Raw genomic sequence first — 23,003 nt, 5'->3', positions numbered from 1 at the left:
CTGGATCTACCCGATGCTGGAGGGGGAAACAGACAGCATGGGAAGGGACTGTGGGCTGTTTTTCCCAGCAAGGGCTGTCCCCCAGCTGACAGCTAGCGAGGACATGGGGAACTCAATCTGCAACCTCAAGGAACTAAATTTTTCCAACAATCTGAATGAGCCTAGAAGCCCAACCTTCCCGAACAGCCTGCAGAGAAACACCCAGGCCGGCTGACAACCTGATTTCAGCCTTGTGAGGCCTTCAACAGAGGACCCAGCTGAGCCCGGTCGTGCCCAGATTTCTAACTATGAGATAATTAATGGGTGTTGTTTTAAGCCACTGAGTTTGTGGTGATTTGTCCTGGCAGCAATAGAAAATTAATACATTTTTAAAAAGAAGCAAGCAAGCAGAATTATTAAGCAAAAGTGACTTTGAGTGTAATTCTTTCCTCAGTGCAATGATTTGAAGCAGTTTTGAGTTCTTTGCTCAAGCACAGCCGTCACAATCTAGACTCCCACCTGTGCCCCACTGTATACGGGGCATTCCATGTGGGACTGAGGTTCTATTTGGGGGGACTTTCTCTCCAAGGCACAGAACACACAGGGATGCAGGATGGCTTTCAGTGAGATCGAGACTGCAACAGGAAGGCCAATCCTCCGGCTACTGTGCTAATCCTGGAGGATGATAGGCTATGGTTAGCTGGTATGAGATCAGATTGGAGAGGGAGACTCTGGTACCTAATGGGTCTAGAGAGGCTGACTAGGTGGAAAGTAGCGCCAGTGAATTAAAGATGGAATTCAAGAGGAGGAATAGGCTTGGGGAGATCACGGTGAAAGTTGTTTGGGACGTGTTGAGTTTGAGGGGCCTGTGGAAGGAACATCAAGGTGGTATCCGGCAGGTAAGTGGATATAGCCAACTAAAGCTCAGCTGATTCTCAATTTGGGAATTATTAACATATACGTTTGATGTAATGTGTCAACGAGATAACCAGAGATGCACAGCCGAATTGTAAAGGAGTACTTTATTACATCGATAGGCTGAAGGGAGGCTCTCCCCAAATCGACAGCCCCGAGCCTTCTTTGTTGCCTGCTTTTAAAGGCACAAACTACAGAAAAAAAAAACAACTTCATTCTCACCCTAGCCAGTTTGGCTCAGCGGTTTGAGCATTAGCCTGTGGACCAGAGAGTCCCAGGTTCAGTTCCTGCTAGGGGCATGTACCACAAAAACAAAACAAAAGTACATTCTCTTGGTGCCACTTTTGGCACCGTTAAGGGACAACTATTAATCTTTTTCTTGTGGTTCCTGAGTTTCCCAAGGCCTTCATTAACCCCTTATCTTTAGTTTTCTTTGGGTTTCTCAAGGCCCTTATGTTTACAAAAAAGAAACTGCAGGGTGTGTACATGCAGTAACTGAGGGTCAGAATGAAGTTATTACAGGTTGATAAAATCATGTGAATGAGATAACTCAGAAGATGCATGCGGGCTTTCTTTTACTTTAAAATATAAGAAAAGGAATGCATAAAGTAACAGAGGAGATTTTGTTTGCTTGAGGGAATTAGAAAAGTCTTGGAGGAGAAAAGGGGGTTAGAAATGAGAAAGCATCCAGAAGGGACACGATCCCTCTTAGGGGAGAGGAAGGGGGTGGTAGGTGTGGAGCTGAACGTTCCTATTAGCCGCCAAGGAGCACTGCCAGCCCAGGGTTAGATCCTGCCCAGCAAATGATGATGTGGGAAGAACTGGTCCCTCTGACACAGACAATAGCATGGTGATTACCAGAGGGGAAGGGGGTGGGGGGAGGTGAAACAGGGTAAAGGGGAATAAATGGTGATGGAAGGAAACTAGACTTTAGGTGGTGAACACAATACAATATACAGATGATGTATTATAAAATTGTACACCTATAACCTATATAATTTTATTAACCAGTGTCACCCTAATAAATTCAATTGAAAAAGAAGAGGGAAGCATAGGAAAATATGGGTGTTCAACTAGCCACTTGTACACAGGGAGCTCCATAAACTGGTGTTAGAACTTGAGTGTTAATACTGTGTTCCTCTTGGCTGCATCGTTCATTCCGTGAAGATTTAGCTATTACAAAATCATCTGCAGGGAAACTGCAGACTCTTCCCACCCCCGTTTCTGTGAAAACATTGCTGCTATCTTAAATAAGACTGAAAAATCGATTAGCTTATGTAATCGCCACCTCTGCATTCCAGTTTCCTCGTGAAAGAGCACAAAGACGTGTCTTGATACGCTTTCTGACTCCCACCCTGGGAGGCATTTGAAGGCTGCACACAGCAGCAGGGAGGGAGAACAGGGGCTCCCCACTGGACTGCCCGCTGGGGAAAGGACCATTCAGGACAGAGTGTTCCTCACTTTCCCAGCTGGTCTGCATGGGCTCAGAAAGAATGAAAATTTAACCCATTCCAAAGCACCAAAGGATTACTTTAGGCCATGGGACCAGATGCCACACTTTCATTACCTTTCCCAATGCCTCTGGTTTTGGCTAAGAATAAACCAGCTGTCGAGGTGCTCTTAAACTCTCTAGCACACCTGATCCAAACTGCATGGATCATCCCCAATCTTTTATTGTTGCCTTTTAAGATTTCCCTCAAACACAGACCCAATACTGTAGCATTCAAACACATTTCTAGGACAGGGATTAAAAAGTACTTAAGTATATTTTTATTCTACTCTGTATCTCTCTCTCTCTCTCTGTCTCTCACACACACACACAATGTTTAGATCACTTAATAAGTTATAACATTCCATGTTTTAATATTAATAACAAGAACATACACGATCATTTCCTGAGTTAACAGTGCAATGTAAAATTTAGTCTGTATTGCTAAGACATTTTACAGCATAGAAACATGATCCAAGTGATCATTTACTTTATTATGTCATAAAACACCAGAGCTCATTGTAGAACAGTGATACAATTCAAATGGTAAGAAACTTTGTGATTCATAACAAACAAACTGTACTTGTTTGTTGCTGTGATTGACTTTCCAGGTCAAATATCAGTAGTAAAATAAGTTATGGTATAAAATAAAGTCAACAGGTTATCTATAGTGAAGGAACATTTGATTTCATTTAAGAAACTGAAGCCTGGAGTCTAGTTAACCTTTTAGTATATACAAAAATGTTGTCTTAAAAAACCCTAAGCGATCACAAATTTACATAAAACAGTTGAATAAAAGACAATGACAGGTCTCCATTATGCTGTAAAACTGTGGATCTCATCTTTGGAAAAGTTAAGATCATGCAGTATCCTGGAAAACAAACACAAAGCACATGTCTGTTAAGGGAAATGTTTATAAATAAAGAAGTAAAATCAAAGTTTAGCACAGTACCTTTTCATTTTCCCCATTTACTATGTACTTTAAAAAAATCCACAATTGTCACTCCTAAAAAGTTAATAATTCTTTAATAACATCAAATAGCTAGTCAGTGTTCAGTTATTCAATTGTCTCATAAATGTCATAATTTTTAAAAGTTTATTTGAATCAAGATCCAATTAAAACCTACTCACTATGATTAGCTGATATCGTTTAATAAGATTCCCCTTCATCTCTCTCTGTACTGCACTTTACATGACAAAATCAGGTCTTCACATGCTGAGTCATCCACAAACCTCATTTTGCTGCATCCTTTTGGTGTATATTAATAACATGTACTCATTACTCGTATTGCACATAATTTTAATAACTGGGTCTAAAGGCTGTACCAGACAGAGGTTAAATTCTTTTGATAAGACTACTTCATAGGTAGTGTTCTCCTATCAGGAGGCTAAGACCTGGTCACCTCTTTTTGGATGCTAACAACTATCGATGACCTATGGTAGATCCACCATTAGTTCATTAGGGACTGAAATTGGTGATTATTCCACTTCTATCATTCCTTCTTAATTTATGAGCTGAGGAACTCTGTAAAAAAACCCAAAACTTCTCATTTATGTGTGGTTACCCTGTAATATAGCTCATATAGAAAAGGCAAAATAAATGCTTGATGTTTTCCTTCCTTTATTCACCAGTTTTCAAAGAAAGGAGTTGATCCCCACAGCAGTCTATCTTTACTCTCTCCACTGAACAGAAAAAGCAGAAATACTGCTTAAGGGTAATTCAGCTTAGAAAACACTACAAATGAAGACTAAAATCTTAGAAATGGCCCTGTTTAAAATGCTCCTGAACATAATAAACACTGATTTAGTACTCACTATATGTAGTCAGCGTGCTAAGCTGAGACAGTCTCTTTCTTAAGGAAGAGTTTATGATTCCCATCGTTTAAAACAATTTTTATACTGCACTCTATAAAATAAGCATTCAGACACTTAAAAAATAGCAGTACAGTGATACCTCGGTTCTCGAACATAATTCGTTCCAGGAGGACGGTCGAGAACCGAATTGTTCGAGAACCGAAGCAATGAAACCAATAGGAAAGCGGACTCCACAAAGCGTGACTCTCTCTCTGCACTCACACTGACGACGCAAGCAAGGCGCGCTGGGCCGAATGAACGCCATTCGGCTCAACTCGGCTCATCTCGGAAGTTCGAGTTCCAAATATTTGTTCGGATTCCGAGACAAAAGTTTCTCGAATCCTGATTTGGTCGAAAACCGAGGCGTTCGAGAACCGAGGTATCACTGTATTTTACTTCAAACCGTGTTATTAGTCTTCACTACAATTTTAATAATTTTGTTTGAGCTTTAAAAATGTAAAAGTTTAATAGTAATTAAAATGTTTTAAGTTGAGAGAGCTTAAGCAGAAGTACATTTTCCTGAAAGTACCAAAATCCAGAAATACACTTAAATTTAATTAAAATACCTTTTAAATACAACATGAAAACACTTTTTAATGTCTTTATTTTTGAGGTCAATTTTTTTCATTTAAAATTAAAAATAGCAAGAAAGAAAATTATTTAGAAAATATCAGGATTAGTCATATACCAAACAAGGAAAAACAGGACATTTAAAGATCCAAAAGTGGCTATATTTAACCAAATATTTTAAAGTGACATTTTAGACTTAAATCAGATCAAGGTGAATTTCAAATATGATAGCCACTACTACTGATTTTTATTATCTAGAGTTCAACTGTTAGTCTTGGCTTATTATGTTCATTCAGTCTTTCCTTCTTGTCATGCGGTCTGGCTTTTAATCATTGGATTATTTACTTTCACCCAGTTGCAAAGAATGAAGAAAGATCAAAAGCTACAATCAGATCAACGTTGCTTATTAATTATTATATAACACTTTGGTGGACGAGGAGGTTGAACCTAGAGCCCCAAGTAAGATCGTGGCTCCAATTGTGTGGCTGTGCCCACCCTGTCACCATGAGCAGAGACGCTGGGAGCTGGCTGTATCTAGCTTCTGTGTTCACGTCTAAGTCCACATAACCTTAGCTTCCAACCCTTCCCGTGCATGAAGGGTAAGCACTCTGTCATGTTCGCAGGCTGTAACAGACTACTGGAAGTGCAGGTTCGTATGGATAGGAGGCACTGAGAGCTACGCAAGGCCCTTTCACGGTCTCGGGGGTGCCCTTTGCTACTACGATGCTACTCACCTTATGCCTTGTTCCGTAAATGGCGTTGGTCCACAAATGCAGATGAGAACTCTGGACTTGTCTGAACTTCTTTTTAAAAATTCAGAAAGAAGACCTGGTGAAATGTGTTCCTTTTTGCCCTTCCATTCAGAAGTAGGTGCTGAGAGAACAAATTCAACATCAAATCTAGAGGAAAAAAACACATTTTTAAAAGTCTATTATTTTAACATATGATGAACATGTTTCAAGTTCGCTAAAACACCACCTCCCCCAACCGAAATTGATATAATATGTAAAAACTGATACATGTGTTAGAAAAGCACTGGACTAGATTATAAGCAAAAATTTAACAGAACATACAGGTAAATCCACATTTTCTAAGGATTAGCTTTAGCTACTGATGAGAAGAATAATTTGGCATTTTTTATCGAACTCATTAGAAAGAACTCCAAGGGATCTCAGAGAATTACACATTCCTATTAACAATCCGCTTGTGTAAGTCAAGTACAGAACAATCACCATGTGCATTTTAATCGGACTCAAACCGTTTATGAATTCTAGAGCCTCATAACCAACAGCATATTTGACTTTGTCCTGTTGCTGTCTTGAAGGCCTCAACCTCATTTTACAATCTCCCTATCTCACACCTGACGTTCTCTGTGGATGGTGCCACGGTCCACCGGGTCGCACAAGCCAGAAACCTGGGGTTCATCCTGGGGACCTCTCTGCCTCACCCCCATATCCACATCCTCACCAAGACCCAGCGCCCAGTTATTTGTGTGCTTCTCTCAGTCTTCAGGGCCACTCGTCCATTCTCCCCCTCCTCCCTGTAATGCTTGTTGTGCCCACTCCACGGTTCTTAGCTAACGACCACGTCTACAGGGAAGCTCCGAGACCTTTGGGGTCCTTTGTTACATGTGTTGCAGAAATATTTTCCTCGTCCTTTTCTTTAGAGACCTTACTTCAGGTTTTAAATGTGGTCACCAATATGATAATTTGATTAATGTCACCTTCCCCGCTAAATCATAAATTCCTTATAAGAACAGGGACCATGTTCACTTTGGCTACCACTAAGTTCCTATGGTCAACACAACAGAGGCACTTAACCACTATGGAATGAAACATATGACAGAAAAAGAAAGGGTACAGAATTAAAATGAGAAAGAAGAACATCAAACCAAGTTTCACAGTGTAACTGCAGACCATCCACCCTCCTCCCCACAGTTCTGTATTCTGTTAAGTGAATGGCTGGTGAAGAGTCAAGTGAATGACCGAAAATTCTATGCTGTAACTGCTCCCTTTTAGCAAAACACAATGAATTCTTACCATTTTCAGCAGCATTGGATCAAATGCATTTCTTTATTTTCCAGTGAGTAAAATATTTTCTCAAGAGCAGAAGGAATTAATTATACATTAATCTCAATCTGAAGAAAAACCTGAGCAGCTTCTCTTGTGAGGGGGCCTGGGGAGTGAACTATGAGAACAGAAACAGGACGCTGCGGGCGCAGCAGCTCATGTGGCTCAATCAGGTTAAGGTTCCCAAGAGCTGATGAGCCTGGCACAGGGACAGACCAACTCAGAGAGCCAGCCGGGGGCAGAACCCAGCCCAGCTCTCTCCTAGACCCGAGCCTCTGGGCCTTATTGCCCATTTGTGGAACAAGGTGGGAATCTACATCATCTCTTATCATTCTAATCTTCTGATTTTATATTTAAAAAGTATGTTTTATTTCTTACCTTCAAGGTTCCCATTTAGTTTTAGCAGATATACTAATCCACCTTATACAAAATAACCTCCTCAAATTTTCTTTCGCTAGTTTATTTTTCCTTTCTAGTATATAAAATTAAGATAGTTTTAGATAGCCCTGGCCGGTTTGGCTCAGCGGTTAGAGCGTTGACCTGCGGTCCTGAGAGACCCGGGTTCGGTTCCCGCTAGGGGCACGTAGCTCGGTTGTAGTTTGTCCCCGGCCCTGGTCGGTTGTGCGGGTGGCAGCCACTCGATGTGTCCCTTCACATCGATGTTTCTCTCTCTCTCTCTCTCTATTCCTCTCTCTCCCTCCCGCTCTACCTGAACAAAAAATGGAAAAATGTCCTCGGGTGAGGATAAAAAAAAAAAAAAAAAGATAGTTTTAGATAAATTTGGAATGTAACCTTTGTTTATTGTTCCATGAAGGTGAGACCCTTCATCTTGTTCAATGCTGTACCCACGCCTGGTCAAGGTAAGTGCATAAAAAATACGTGTTGTAAGCATAAAGAAATTTATTTACAAAGAAGCCATACTGACTATAAAGAAAAACTGTCAACATAAGAATATAGGCTGGCATCTATGAAATCACACATAAAAATGTCCGTGAATTCTCCTCTGTGCCTTTTTGAGGAAGAAGGTCCAAGGCTTTCATCAGATCATGAAAGAGGACCCAGAAGCAGCTCCAGAACCACTATCTTAAGAAATTTACCTTGTTGAATTAAAAATCTCTTCTGGCTCTATTTCCAACACGTCTGTCACTGGAATAAAACTGCTAAGATACACAAAACTTATATACTAGCAATCCTGTCATATAAAAATATTCATAACTTTCCTTTACTGAGATGCTTAAAAAAAAAAAGCCCAGTACTGGCATACTTTCTGCAGGCATCTGCTACGAGGGTAAGTGCCTGAGATCCTTACACAAATAGTGTACACTTCTCATGCATTTTGTATTTATTCACATAATGGTCCCCTGGCTCCCTGGCTCAAAGTTCTGGTTACTGAATAGAAAAAGTTAAGAGGGGCATGAATGCAATTTTTAAAAATATTGTAAAGAGCCCTCTATCCTGCTTAACTTCTTCACAGGACTCGAGAAGAACAGGTACAATCCCAAGTTAAGAATCAAGAATAATGAAGGATTTCTTACACCACATCAAGATACAGACGGCTACCATGGAGTCAGTCTCCTGAAGAGTTCTGAACGGAGGCCAACTTCCTGGCTTAAGCCATCACAGCCTTGGGGCACGAGAGGGCATGCACGAAGAGCCCGCAGTCACCCAACAACGAACTCGCCTCTAGCCAATCAGCTTCCAGAACCTACCTCTGTCATATTTCTCACGCGACCCCAACCTTCCCACTTTGACTGCTGCCACTCCAAATAAGGACCTATATCTAAAATACTGCTCTAACAGCCTGGGCCCCAACCCTCGTGACATGCCATCGCCAGTAGTTCTCCTGAAAGCCCAGATCCAATCTTACAATCTTTGCTTCAAAAGCTTCAGTGGTCTGTCACTGCCCAAGCAACAGTACTTCAGAGTGTTTGGGGCCCCAGCCTTTTTTGGTTTCTCTAGCTAAAAAAAAATACTAGAAACAGCAGGAAAACTTGGTATTTCCTCATTGAAAAATAGTTCACAAAATAAATAACTAGGAGGTAAAATTATACAAAATACACGTATTACAAAAACATTTCTCAAAATGAACCTATGAAACACTAATGTTCCTCTAGATGTTAGCAGGACTCCGTGAAAAAGGCTAACTATCAAATAAATTTGGGACTACTGGGTTTTAGAAAAAGTTAAATAGATTTCTTCAGAATTTCTCAAAGTGTTAAATATGCTACCTTTGGAGTAAATCTTCAAGAAGATAATATGGGACACACTGTTTTTTAAAGTTATTTAAGGGGGAACATATGAACATTCAAGAATCATATTCTATAAAACACACCATTTGAGGAGCATCTGGGAGAAAGTGGTAGAAGGGTCCAAATTAGGGGCCCACATATCTGTGAGCATCACTGGCTGGGGGAAAAAGGGGTTAAGGCACACTGTTCATTTTACTTATGCTTCTCAATCGCTGGCTTCTGCTAACTTAAATGGGAACAAGACACTGCTGCCCCAATGCTGACAGGAGTGTGGAAACAGTGGGCCATTCCCTAGGAGCCTGTCAGTAACAAAGGGAGACAAGCAGCACCTGATCTTAGCCTAACCCGTTTCTTCAACCATAAAACAGGAGGATTAGTGATCACCACTGAGATTCCTTCTAATATGCATAGAAAGTTTAATGGTTTTATTTTTACAGTTATTTCACATTGTTCTCCTTCATGCACTATATTTACTTCAACAAAATTTCTTCAACAAAACTGGACTCTGCTCTTTGATAAAATGCTCTGAACACCCTGTTCTTTTACTCATGAAATCTTACAACCCAGATTTCTCTTCCTGTTCTCAAAATGTTAACTGTTTCCCAAGGCCCAGCTCAGAAGCCCCTCCTGCCAGGAAGCGCTGATCTTCTCTCACAAAAACAGAATTACTTTCCTCTCCCTAGACTTCTCTAACCTGGGATTTGTTCCTCCCAAAGCACAGACTTGACAGTTGCAGCTGCAGTCCACTTCTCCCCCACTAGGGTACAGTCTTACTCATTCTGTATCTTTTTCCAACATTAAACACATTTTGCAAATAGCACACAGAAGCTTGAAGTGAGGCACGTGATCTGTTGGTGCACAACTGGGTACACAATCCTTTGCCTCTGTGCCCCACTCCCGTGCTGCTTGGAATCCTTTCCTTTTCTCTTTCCAGTCTGCTCCAACCACTGACCTCAGCCTTTCCAGAGCGAAAATAAGGACTTTAACAACATATGTGTGCTGGGTGCAATATGCTTTACATCTCTAGAGGGTATTTATCAAAATACCCTCAATAGCCTTAGTACACTTTCACATGGTGACTCTAGATGAATTTTTATCCTGCACAGTTAGAGAGGGTACAGAACAACTTCTTTTGACTATGTCAAACAATAGGGGATTGGTTACATAGATCATTACTCACATGACTGAATGCAGTGCAGCTATAAAATACCATGGTACAGCCTGGCCAGTGTATCTTAGTGGATTGAGTGTCCTCCCATGGACTGAGAGGTCCCGGTTCGATTCCCAGTCAGGGCACATGCCCGGGCTGCGGGCTCGATCCCCAGTAGGGAGCATGCAGGAGGCAGCCGATTGATGTTTTTATCTCTTTCTCCTTTCCCATCTCACTTATCCCCACCAAAAAATCCATAAAAAAAAACCACATTTAAAATGAAACAAAAAAAATCATGGTATAGTGAAGGCTTTCCCAAGTGGCATTACTGGCATTTTGGGTTGGATATCTCTTTGTTGGGGGCTCCTAGTGCACTGTAGGGTGTGAGCAGCATTCCCCACCACTACCAGCTGGGCACCCGTTGTACTCCCTCCAGCAGTTGTTATGATAAAAAATGTCTCCAGATATCAATGTCCCCTAGAGTATTGAAGGGAAGGGGACTAAATCACTCCAGGTTGAGAACCGCTGACTTAAAATATTCTATATATGGGCTACATACAACACACTAAGTAGAAAATGTAGTTATATAAAGTACAGTCAGTATAACTATTCTATTTTAAAAATACAGAACAAAAAAGTGTGTATGATGTGTCAGAGTGTGTGTGTGTGTGTGTGTGTGTGTGTGTGGAGAGCAAGAGAGTGTGAGAGGGAGAAAATAGAAAGACACAGACCATAAAGGTTAATAATTGTTCTTTAAATGGTAGGATTACGGGTGATTTTCCCTTACAATTTTTCTATATAATAATTATGTATTACCTTTATACATAATTTGTATTAACAAATTCTACTATTTATATAAAAGTATATGCTACTAGCTCTACTAAAATAAAGTTACTGTCTCCAAAAATGACTGCTTTGAAAGGGAAGAAAATACTTGTTATATTTATATATTCTACATGTTGCCCAGAATTCAACCTTATTGTCAAACTGTCCCACCCCTTCAAACTAGTTCTGCAAAGGCCAGGACCTCAGAGTCAGCGTATCTACTGAGGAGAGGAGTGGACCAAAGTGTGACCCTGAGCCAGCCGAGCCTCAGTAGTTAGGAGATGAGTGAATCTTAATTTGGATTTTAGCGTACATAGCAATTAGCTGCATCTGCTACAGTACATAACTGCTTTCTGTTTAGCAAGGTGGGGAAATGAACTTCCTTGGGTTGCATGAGAAAATAAGCCAGCACAGTGTCTTGTTCACTGTTGTATCCCTGTGCACAGGCACACAGCAGATGCTCACATGTATTTCACAAATGGACGAATGTTACAAACATGCTAATTCTGGGTTAGGCACCTACATATGCTGTCTCACTGCCTCCACATCCAAGCAATTCTGTAACGTAGGTATTGATATCCCTGTTCCACAGATGGAAAAACTGAGGCTCAGTCAGATCAAATAACTTGCCAAGGTCACAAGGTTAAAAGTTTCCATTATTCAATGACAATTCTAAGAATTTCATCTGCTAAGCAATAATATCATCTAGATAAATGAGGACAAGCACTGCATGCTTGCTGGAAATATTTGATCACATACCAGCCTCATTATCCATCCTTCCTATTCCTCTTTGTTCCACACAGAACTGAATGGAAGGCTGAGACCTAATGCTGACAATAAAGCACTTCACTTCTTTTAACTACAAAATGCAAGAAAAAAATTTTATATTCTAATCCAATAATAACTTAACCAAGGAGATGTGTTCAGATGTCACATTTTGTCATCAGAAACCTTATTACTAAAACTAGAAGTGATATATATGGAATATAATGAACATAACAGTCTGAGGAATACAGTAGACCCAGACACATGGAAGTAGGGCACAGACTGACATCCCTCAGAAGAGGGGATGGGGGGTGGGGGAGTGGGAAGAGATAAACCACAGAACTTATATGCATGTATGCATGACCAATGGACATGGACAACTAAGCCGGGGACGGGGCGGAGGTGGGGTGGGGTGGGGGGGTGCCAATGGGGTAAAAAGGTAAAATATCTGTAACAAAAAAATAAATAAAAATTCATTAAAAAAAAAAAAGAAATTTCTAAAAAAATAAAAGTGACATAGGAGAGTTAAGATGTAGGAAATGGTGACTTACTATATAAAAATTAGCTTTGAATGCTAACTAAAATATAGATGTGACTAATTTAAATTCCCTTATATTAAATCTGCACTTATACTTTCCATTTATGTATGAAACTCAACAACTATGGTTTTGAGTGCAGGGTACTAAAAGTGCATCAGTAAGCCTTTAAGGCTAGGTTTCTCCTGTATCACCATAAAGCCTCAGGATGTTGTAAAATTCCGTCTCCACAAGCATGGCTTTTTATCTCGCAGTGAGGGCACGAGTGAGCAGGGAGCATGGATTATACTGTGTCGGTGCCAGCCAATGCCTCCGCAAGGAGCGCTGTGTCCCCAGGAAGAGGAAGAGGTTGGGGCAGACAGGGAAGAGCACACAGGAGGCAGGCAGGCAGGGCAGAAGGGGAGGGGCAGAAGAGGGAGGATTATGGCAGGCCCAGGCGAGGTTGGCACACTGTCACTCCTCTCAGGAAGCTGGGGTGTCACTCACCGGTGAGTGCCGTCAGAGCCAGTCATCCAGCAGAGGGGAAAGGGGCCTTTCCTCATCCTCAACACTGCAGCCCATGCAATGCCACCAACCCAAATTATGTAGACCAAACAAGAAAAACAAAACACACAGGTGACTTTGTTAAAAGACACTTTATGCTCAGAGGCTATCGATACTTTCCGTTTTACCAATTACTTCTTAAATCAAGTGAAATTCCTATTAAAAGACTGAAAGTACAATGTCTGTTCATTAAAATACTGGAAAATGGATTTTTCTTTCATAAGGGGACTATTTTAAAGAACATACAAACACTGCCAAAAACGCCACTAAAGAAACCTCGCTGAGAGAGCCTATGCACGTGTTTGAATTCTCTCGTGCCCAGGGAAGCAGGAGCTCGAACAGTGGTCAAGAAACAACACATGTTCACAGAGGTCCTCCAGAACCACAGTCAAACCTGAGGCAGGGCCTCACTCCAAAGCATTCACACTCTTCTCGCCCTCACCGAGCCGCAGGAAGTGGGAAAGATGTCATTTTAGTTTGAAGCTAAAGAAACAGGCCCACAGAGTTAGACATTTTAAAATAAAGTCTCAAACTAGTAAAGGTGGAATAAAAATTAGAATTTAGGTCTTTAGGCTTTTCAGTAAGTGCTACTTCTAATTTTCCACTTGAAAATTAGTGTAAAAGACACTTAAAAACCTAGAAATGTGTATTTCTTTCTAAATCATGCTCTAGATTGCCATACTACTACCTGCGCATGGTAAATATTCTTAGGTTTATGTCTTAAGTATGTAAGAATAGTAAATATTTCAAGGATAAATAAGTTCAGGTCATCCTCAATTTGTGATAGTCATTTATTAAAAGAGAATGAGGAGGAAGATAGGAGACAACTGGAAGGAAAAAAACTAGAAAAGACCATAGCATTACCTTATTAAGAATATTCCAAAAATATTCCAAAGGACCTGGAGCCCCCGAGAAACAGCTGAGTTATGAGGTCTTTAACTTTAATTTTATAAAGCCTAGAACTATCCATACCACATTATTATAAACATATTTACTTCAGATACTTACAAAGTCCTGAAATTATTAGAAATAGCTTTTGATGATTACAGAAAGTATCTTAGGTTATCCAATTCACTTTTCTTCTAAACAATTTATCTACTGCTTTCAGATTTCCCAGGGGAAATATGGTATATGTCCATTTAAATTATCTTATTCCAGCTGCCTGTCTAGGGCTCTTTTTCCAATAAAACAAATTTTCACTTTGCTATCCATGCTTCCTCATTCTACCACTGAGTTCAGCCTAACTCAAACTTTTTCTATTGCCTACACCAGCATTTCCCAAAGTATGTAGAGGACCAGTAGTGATACAGCTATTAGTAAATGTTAATGTAAACAAACAAAAAAAGAGAATCTTGCTAAACAAAGGAAGTCATTTATGGACATTAGCATATTAAATAAAGGCTCTAAGAAATCCTGCAGTAAAGAAATCCATCTCGCCAAATTTATTTAAATCTTCAATTACCAAACTGGCTACACTGAAACCCAACTCAGTATAAATAACATAACATAAATATAAAACCCACATATTGATACACATATGATGCCACATTAATCTTATCAAACTACTTCTTTGGGGAAGGGGTATTAACATTATTTACATTTAGAAAATTATTGATTAGCCTATTTTTTCTTTGGAGAAGCTTCCTGGTCAATTAAAAACTCCACCCAAAGGAAATAATGCTAAAACTGACTACACATATATGAATATTTAAATGCAGAGCTAGTACCAGTTTAATACCTTTTATCGTTAAACGCTAATTTCTCCAACTGGCTTCTCCATATTATATCATCCTCTGTTTTATTGAAGAACATCAGCTTCACTTTCCTTAAAAGAAAAAACAATAACAACAACTCAAAAATAACTATTTGATTAAACTGAAAATATGCATGAATGGATCAAAAAGTGAACTAGCATAAATGTTTTTTTAGTGCCAATTAGGTAACCAAAAGAATCAAAATAAAAAGAATCAAGTTAATAAAGTAGCTAGGACTTGAGGAGGCAGAGTTAAAAATGAGTAAGGAAATGACAACATGTCTATTAAGGTCCACTAAGTAACTACATAATTTAGAATACCTTATACTAATCTAAGCCTCACAAAGCATAGTAATTAAAGATAAATTTACATACCTGAGACTGGACATATTAATCAAAGCATAATTCAGTATTTTAACCATCGGTGTGAAGCCTGTTCCGGCTGCCAATAAAAAGAGATCTTCTAATTCTTGGGGTATTTTAAAACTGCCCTCAGGACTGCTTACGGAAACAAGATCTCCTAAACAATAAAATATAAACTATATCAGAAAAAAAAAAAACAAATCAGGGAAACTGAGAAGGCTACAGTGAGTAACAGGATGAATGCTCAACTTTCAGACTACATCTCAGCCTTTAAGGTTTGTAAGGTATTTTTAAGAATACTCATCAGGCCCCCAAGTATGTCTGGATTACACTACTATAATCAAATTAATAATGAGGTTTTATTACACTCATTTCCCAACATTAATTTCCCAAACTATCTGGAGTCTCTAATTTTCAAACTACTGCCAAGTATTTAAGTACAAATTATCAATAAATACAGACTCTAAATAGATTGCTAAATTAAATTATAAGCACCTACAAAGCAGGGTCCATGTCTACCTGTCTCACACAGTACAAGTTGGAGAAAAGATATTTGGTACTTAGATATTCTTTTTTTTTTTAATCCTCACCTGAAAATATGTTTTTATTGATTGGGGGTGGGGGGGAAGAGGGAGAGAGAGAGAGAGAAAGAGAGAGAAAGCATTGATGTGAGAGAGAAACATTGATTAGTGGCCTCCCATACTCTCCCTGACTGGGGATCACACCCACAACCTTTTCGCTATACAGGATGGTGCTCCAACCATCTGAGCCTCCAGGCCAGGACTACATATTGATTCTTAACCACAGCAATAAGACTAGTAGGAGAGAAAATTGAAATAAAAATGTGTTGTAAAATCTTATGCTAGTAAATGTGCTGACTTCACTTCCATCAAATCTTTGAAAAGATGCATTAAAGCAAGAAGAGCTTGTTCTGAATTCAAATCCTATAAAAACAAAGCAAGATTAGAAATTGTACTTGGAGTGTGCTACTTCCCAATACAGAATCAAAGTAGTTGAGAAAACCATTTTGTGAAATGCAACTGACATAACCACTATGCACCACTCATATAAGAGAACTGTCTTTAGGACATTTCATAAATTTTCAATGTAATTTGAAAAATAAAAAATTAAGCTGTCCATATTTTAAAAATAATTTGAAATTTTTCAATGCTTAGATGTTCACAATGTTTCCTTTCTTTTCCATAGCAGGTTAGTAAGAATCTTGCAGTAACTGATGACTTATGCACCAGAAAGTAACAGAGCTCCTTGTTATAGTTTGAAAGAGACCAAAAGATCAGAATATCCTCAGGACATTACTAAAGAAGCCTCACAGAATGACACTAACTTGGTAACTTTTGTCCAGAGTCCAGTCCTTCCAACATCATAAAACTGATTCGACCCAGGCAAGGTACCTGATGCTAATTAAGTTCACAAGAGATTAAGGGATACATGCCACAAAGGTCACTGATTTACAGCCAGGCTATCTGTGTCTAGTTACCTGAATATTACACACCCTTTCTAGGGCATCTCATTCATGTGACATCTGAAAGGCCAAAATAATCAGATAAAAGTTGATGGTGAACATGGGATTGAACATAAAGTGGCTAATTTACAGTTATAGCGCAGCTTGCTTAGCCATGATGAGGCTGCACAGTTATCACTACCATGCCAGTATACCTTCCTCCCAGTGAAACAAGAATTCATGCCACGTCCAGCACCCTGGATAAAGCTGAAAACACACTGATCTTGAGCTTTAGGCTTTTCTTTTACATTCTCTAGGCTAACTCTCCACCCTGCTCTGCTCACTCAAGCTCTATAAACAGGCTATAGTACTAATGGTTAAGTTCCACTTGCTACATTACAACCATGTGTCAGGTCTTCACAAGATGATCGTCACCTTCACTAGATCTGTGGGTATTCCAAAATTACTTAAGTTCAAATTTATAGTCAATATTTTGATTTATGTACCAAAGGTGACTAGTCACATCGTTGTATAAGAGTTTTAAGCTTAACTTTCAGAAAACAACATGATTTTCTTTATTTCCAAATTTCAGTGATCTACTTCACTGTTACTCCAATGTACTGCTAATACTGCCATAAAAAAGGAAAGAGCACTTTTACCGTTAGGAATAGGCAGTGAAAAGGTAAAGACAGAAAGAGGAGTAAAAGCAGAAAGAAGATTCTCTAAACCTTAATAAATTTCATTATAGTCTTTTTAGTTATTCTTTCAAAGTAAATTTATTGAGAGCCTATTATGTGCCAACTGCCATGTGAGGTGCAGGATATATAAAGATTAAGACACTCTACCTTTAAACCCAAAGTCTACTAAAGAAGAGATATTACTAATTCTTAGCCCAGCACTATGAACAATGGGTAAGGTTCATAGGGGTTCAGAGGAGGAGAGAAGATTCATAAAAGAAGTGATATTTCGTTTGGTTCTTTTAAAAGGACACTTTATAGATAGAGAAAGGGGGCTGATGGGCATCCTAGGTGAGGTAACTATATGTACCTATGAATGAAGATGACAAGCTTGTGGAACTCTGAGTAGCACAAGGATCTGTACATTGAGAGATGAAGCTGGAGAGATCATGAAAGTCTTTGTAGGTAGGTCATGCAGGGGACTTAGGTAATGGAGACTCAGCAGAGGTTTCAAGGCGGCAGAGCAACATGGTTAAATCTATCCTCAGAGCAGTTTGGAAAAAGAACTGGAAACTTCAGATAGAAAGAGAAAGACCCCAGTTAGAGGAATTAAGAGAGACCTGCTAGAGGCCAAGAGAGAAATGATGAAGGCTTGATCTAAGAGAATGGCTGAAGGGACAGAAAAGAAAGATTAGAAAGTCACTGGGAGGTACACTCAACAGAACATAGTACCTGACTGGACTGGGAGGGAGAAAATGGGACTCAAAGATGGCTCAAGCTTCCAGGCTGGGTCAAGAATGAACAGTGAGTGATGCTGTAAAAAATAAAGATGAGTATGCAGTAATGATAGGTTGGGTGGGACAAAGAGAACATGACGCTGGCTGCAGACATGTTGAGTTTAAGGTATTTGACAGACTCCCAGATAGAGATAACTAGAGGGCAGTATAACGTGTGATCCAACAGAGAACACAAATGGGGTAAACAAACAAACAAACAAAAAACAAACACAAAATACTAACCAATCTGAAGCTGATCAAGCTCTGGTGTAAAGAGTCCAGCAGGATAGATTTTGATCAGAAAGTAGATGTATCTATTATCGGGAAAGCCTGGTTCCTTGAACTCTGGGAGTAAGGAATCAGACACAGGTGTATATGGCTTCACTATTTCAGTACCTAGAAAAAGTCACGACAAAGAAATTCAATTCTAAAAATCTAAAAAGCTCTGAATGAAGATAAAACATACAAATATTATGATGCAATCAGTATATATTTAAAACTGTATACCTAATGTTGATATAATTCTAACTATATATTCTAAATGTGTATAGTACAGATATATATATACCCCAAGCCAATATGAGCTGAAATAAATTTAAAAAATCAGTATTTTATCCATAGTATAAACAATCTATTTTTATTAAGTGTGGCATAAGACTGGGATTTATGTTAAACTCAGACAATCAACTATTCCATCAGCATATAAACTTTGTAATAGGTCACAATAATAACGACATCAAAAGTTTACACAGAAATTTAAGAAGGTACTTACATAATAAATTTTAATTATACATCAACTTTTTAGCAATGCTTACTGATCATTTATTTGGGTTGAAGAAAGGGAAAAATTTCACATTTTATGTTATAAATTTTAAATTGTTTTAATGTTTAATATAGTATATATTACTTTGGTAACTGAATGAAAAGATTATTAATACAACTACTTTTAAGAATATAATATTAAAATAGGGTAAAATTAAAAATTCATGTTATATTTTAGCTAGCCAAATTCCGGAGAGAGGAATCAACACACATTTGAAAGACCACACAACACTGCACATGGCCGCTTGAATCTATCTGGAAATTACAGTACATTGACGATAACTGCACTGGGGAGGATCCCAGCTGTTGAAGGATGACCTGGCATTGGATGATGGACAAAGACTTCCTAGTGCCATCGTAACAGACCACGCCCACCAGGTCCTGGCTGGCAGTCTATTAGACTGACTGCTGGAAACACCAGGACTGACATGGGAATGTTACCTTTTGCAGCTTGAAAACACCAAGAAAATGTTAGACATCAGTAAGAAGGGTATTTAAAACAAATAAATGAGGCAATTTTAGGATGAAAAGGAGGGAAAAATAATTCACACAGTAAGGAATACATTTACAGGTCTTCTTATCCTGGTGGCACATATAAGGAAATCAGTTATAGTCATCCACTCATCTTGAAATTTTTTCAAGTTTATAAATGACACAACTGCAAGTGGCCTCTAAGAGATGCTGGTGCGTGTTTCCAGGAGCTGCCTTCACGAGGGGCATGTGTGCACTTCCTCGCCTCTTTAAGGCTTGTTAGTAATAGATGACAGTGCTGGTGGAGCCACCTCTGTGACTAGTGGCAATTTCTATGGCACGGTTACAGTTCCAACATGTAGGAACACTGTACCCACAAACCTAGAATCTGGCCATCCCTAAATCTAGCTGCCAAAAGCACTTAACAGTAACCTAAATGGGTGCTTCCTAAAGCGATCAGCAGTGATTTTAACTGCTTATAACAGAAGAAAATGCTCCCCCGAAGCCTCGACTTGCCTTACCTGTAATAGTCAGCTTGAGGTAAACATGCTGCCCAGTTGGCACCTGAAGGTGAGTGCCTGGTGGCAGCATCAAGCAGAAGAGCTTCGTATCATGAGTGACATCTTCCTTGGAAATTAACTGGCACTTTCTGTAGTACAGACCTAAAAAGTGATTCATTTTCTCTTAGTGATGAATAAGTGAAGAAAGAATAACACTAGACCCACTAAGAGAAAGCACAGACTCAGCTTTTGCTCTTTGGTTGAGTCTGAATTTCATTGAAAGGTCTATATATTTTTTAAATTAATCAGTATTTTGAAAATTATGTAGTGTTAATTTTTTCCCATTTTATTTCCTGAGATATCTATTTTTCTAAAACCTTTGACTATTTCTATAATTTGAAAATAAACTTTATAGCCTAGCTGGTTTGGCTCAGCAGCCCATGGACCAATGAGTCGTGGGTTTGATTCCAGTTGAGGTCACGTACCTCAGTTGCGGTTCGTCCCTGGTCGGGTTGTGAAGAGGCAACCCGTCGATGTGGCTCCATCACATCGATATTGCTCCCTGTCTCCCTCCCTCCCACTCTACCTGATAATAAGTAGAAAAATATCCGCGGGTTAGGAATACAAAAAAAAAAAAAAAGGAACTTTATAAAATGAGCATTATATTCCTCAATTTGTTACTATACCATGTTAAAATTATAAGAGATTAAAACCTAATTTATTTCTTCCTAAATTCACTTTTTTAATAATTCCATCTTTTAAAGCCTTGTATTAACAAAATATATAATTAAATTATAGATGTGAAAAATATTCGACAAGCAACAAATCTACACTCTAAATTCTTATAGAATGAAAAAGTTCTGAGACTCAAGTATTGAAAGTTTAACAATATTATAACTATTAAATAACTTTAGAAATATTTCTTTGATAAAGGCTAGAAAAATATACATTCTTGTGTCTCTATGTTTGTATATATGTATACGAATTATAGAACATTTTAACTGTCAAAAAATGATTAAAACAAAAATATGTCTAAGGATGTAAGTAGTAATTATCTAAAAAATCAGTTTAATAAAACTGAAGATACCAGGTTTTTGGTGCTAAAATACAAATAAACAAAAGGAATCAGGTAGATCTATAAATACTAGAAATATTTGAAATTAATATCCCAAATTCAGAAAATATTATTTGTATACAGAGCAAAACAATAGCACTTAGGTTGGACAAACTTGTTACAAAAGTTCTGAAAGCATTCACATTTTCACTTGTAAATTCCCTTTTGGATGTAAACAGCATACCAGAATACAGTGATGATGGTGGTTGTTTCACTGTTTCCTCTCTTATAAAACAGCATTTACAGAGATGTACCAGAAATCAACCCTGAAAAAGCGTTTCTTATCTTAATTATTTTCTCTCTTTTTTTTACCCTAAAAAAACTTAAGTATGTGTCAAAAGATTTGTCCAGATCACAGGACCTGGATGCCTAATATATAATAAAAAACTAAAATTCACAATCCTAAGAAATTATTTTGGCCACCGATTCATCCAATTTCTCTTTTTTCCTTATCCCTTTTGGACCCCAAAGACCCCAGTCACTAAATTTTCTCACCTGCACCATGGCAGCTTGGTGTGCACGTGAGTTTAGAGAGCATCGCTGTACATAAAAGCTCAAGGCACCATTCAAGTCACCTCATTTTAGTGCCAGGGTATAGCCGGGACCAGATTACAGCTAAGGGTACCTCCCTAAAATTATCCTGGAGGCCTAATCCAGTGCTGGACCAAAACATACAGGCTCACCCACAAGGAGACATGAAGGTTCAAATGATCTCATTACTTCTAGACTTTTCTGGGACCCAGAGTGAGACTACAATCAGAGACCTACATACTACATGCCTAAACATTTACGTTATAAATTAGATGAACAACTGCTAAATAAAAATACGCTCTATACTATATCTTGAAATATATCTTCATCAATGTCCTAGGAGGCCAGGTTCAAAGTGTGGATTGCTGAACTCCTCAGAGTGCCATGTAGGAAGAGGGCAGGGGACGAGAGCTGCACCACACTGACTGTCCAGGGCTTGCCCCGTCTATTCTCAGCCAGGCTCTGGCTGACACGGAGTGAAATGTGGCCACGCCAGCCCTAATGTTCACCTTACCCAATAGCTCTTCCCATGAACAGTCTTGGGTAGTTCTTGTTTAGAAGTAGATTTGGGGCCATTTGTGTAGGGACATCTGGGTTCCAATATCTGGAGTGCAGTGCTGAAGAAAGGGTGTGAACTCCAGGTGGACACTTCTGGGCCTTCACACTCCTCTTCCTCTGGAGGGCGTGGCTGGAGGAGAGCCTCTGTGGAGTTCTCCATGTGAGTCCAGGGTGGGGGCCCCTTCAGCCCGTCTAAAGGCTGCAGTGTTTTCCTCTAATCAAATCTACTGCAGGCCCTTCTGACAACTTTACTGAGGGATGAAAAGGTTCGCCTCCAGACGTAACAATTTCATGTCAACTCCATCAACTCCAGCATTTGCCAGAAGGATCTGCTACAGTAAGTATGTATCTCTTCCACTATTCTTGAAACACAAGGAAACCGTGGGTATTACAGTGATTTACGGGCTTTCCTTGCTAGAGATTTAACACCACTGAGATCATTTCAACATCTTTCCTACAAAGTCTGCTAGCATTTCCAAAGAACATCCCAACTATAGGTTCTAAAAGTTTTAAGAAAAATTTTATAAAGTTTTCATATTTCAATTGGACTGAGGAGAGAAAACTACAGCTGACGCATATGAGGGGAAAGGCGTAGAAATCAGATGTGCTGCTCCTGCAGTCTGGACAATGCCATTATTTAAGTGTCAGGATTTTGGCTTTGTATGCATAAATAATTACACAAGAAAATGTGAAATTAAATTCTATACTTGACATGAGAAAGCATTGCATTAAAAGTCTTCAACTTATATGTATATTTTCAAAAAAAAATTCCTTTAAGCTAAGAAATTTCAGTAGGAGGAAGCTAGTATGCTAATTAATAATTTTAGTAATCTGTACTGAAAACCTAAGAACCATGTGATGGACTGAATATTTAAGGATACTGATGTCAAGTTAATCATAATACTTTGATGATATAAGTATTCAGCTTTGCTATAGTGAATAAAATAATCTACAGCTTTTGTCCTGGTTTAAGAAGGGAAAAGGACAGAGAAGAAATTATCTTTGTTAACTAAGTCAAATATTTGAAAATAT

General features: G+C 38.9%; 1 protein-coding gene across 4 annotated transcripts in view; it reads right to left on the bottom strand.

Moving 5' to 3' along the window:
* Positions 1 to 2,707: 2,707 nt before the first annotated feature.
* Positions 2,708 to 23,003, bottom strand: part of LOC118621020 (cytochrome b5 reductase 4) — a 77,036-nt gene continuing 56,740 nt past the window's right edge. For 2 of the 4 annotated variants that reach the window (XM_036248208.1, XM_036248210.1), the window contains 6 exons: positions 19,790 to 19,930; positions 18,219 to 18,371; positions 15,073 to 15,217; positions 14,683 to 14,769; positions 5,542 to 5,706; positions 2,708 to 3,254 (listed from right to left, as the gene is read on the bottom strand). In XM_036248208.1, coding sequence (XP_036104101.1) covers positions 3,200 to 3,254; positions 5,542 to 5,706; positions 14,683 to 14,769; positions 15,073 to 15,217; positions 18,219 to 18,371; positions 19,790 to 19,930 — 746 coding nt within the window. In that variant the 3' untranslated portion in view covers positions 2,708 to 3,199. Of the gene's footprint in view, positions 3,255 to 5,541; positions 5,707 to 12,887; positions 12,952 to 14,682; positions 14,770 to 15,072; positions 15,218 to 18,218; positions 18,372 to 19,789; positions 19,931 to 23,003 lie in introns of those variants that run through there. The other 2 variants (XM_036248207.1, XM_036248209.1) reach the window with 2 other exon arrangements.

This window comes from Molossus molossus, unplaced genomic scaffold (assembly GCF_014108415.1).
Source record: "Molossus molossus isolate mMolMol1 unplaced genomic scaffold, mMolMol1.p scaffold_m16_p_8, whole genome shotgun sequence".
In the NCBI taxonomy this organism is placed as follows: domain Eukaryota; kingdom Metazoa; phylum Chordata; class Mammalia; order Chiroptera; family Molossidae; genus Molossus; species Molossus molossus.
Note: the sequence above shows the minus strand (reverse complement) of the source record. Positions and strands in the feature narration are given on the sequence as shown.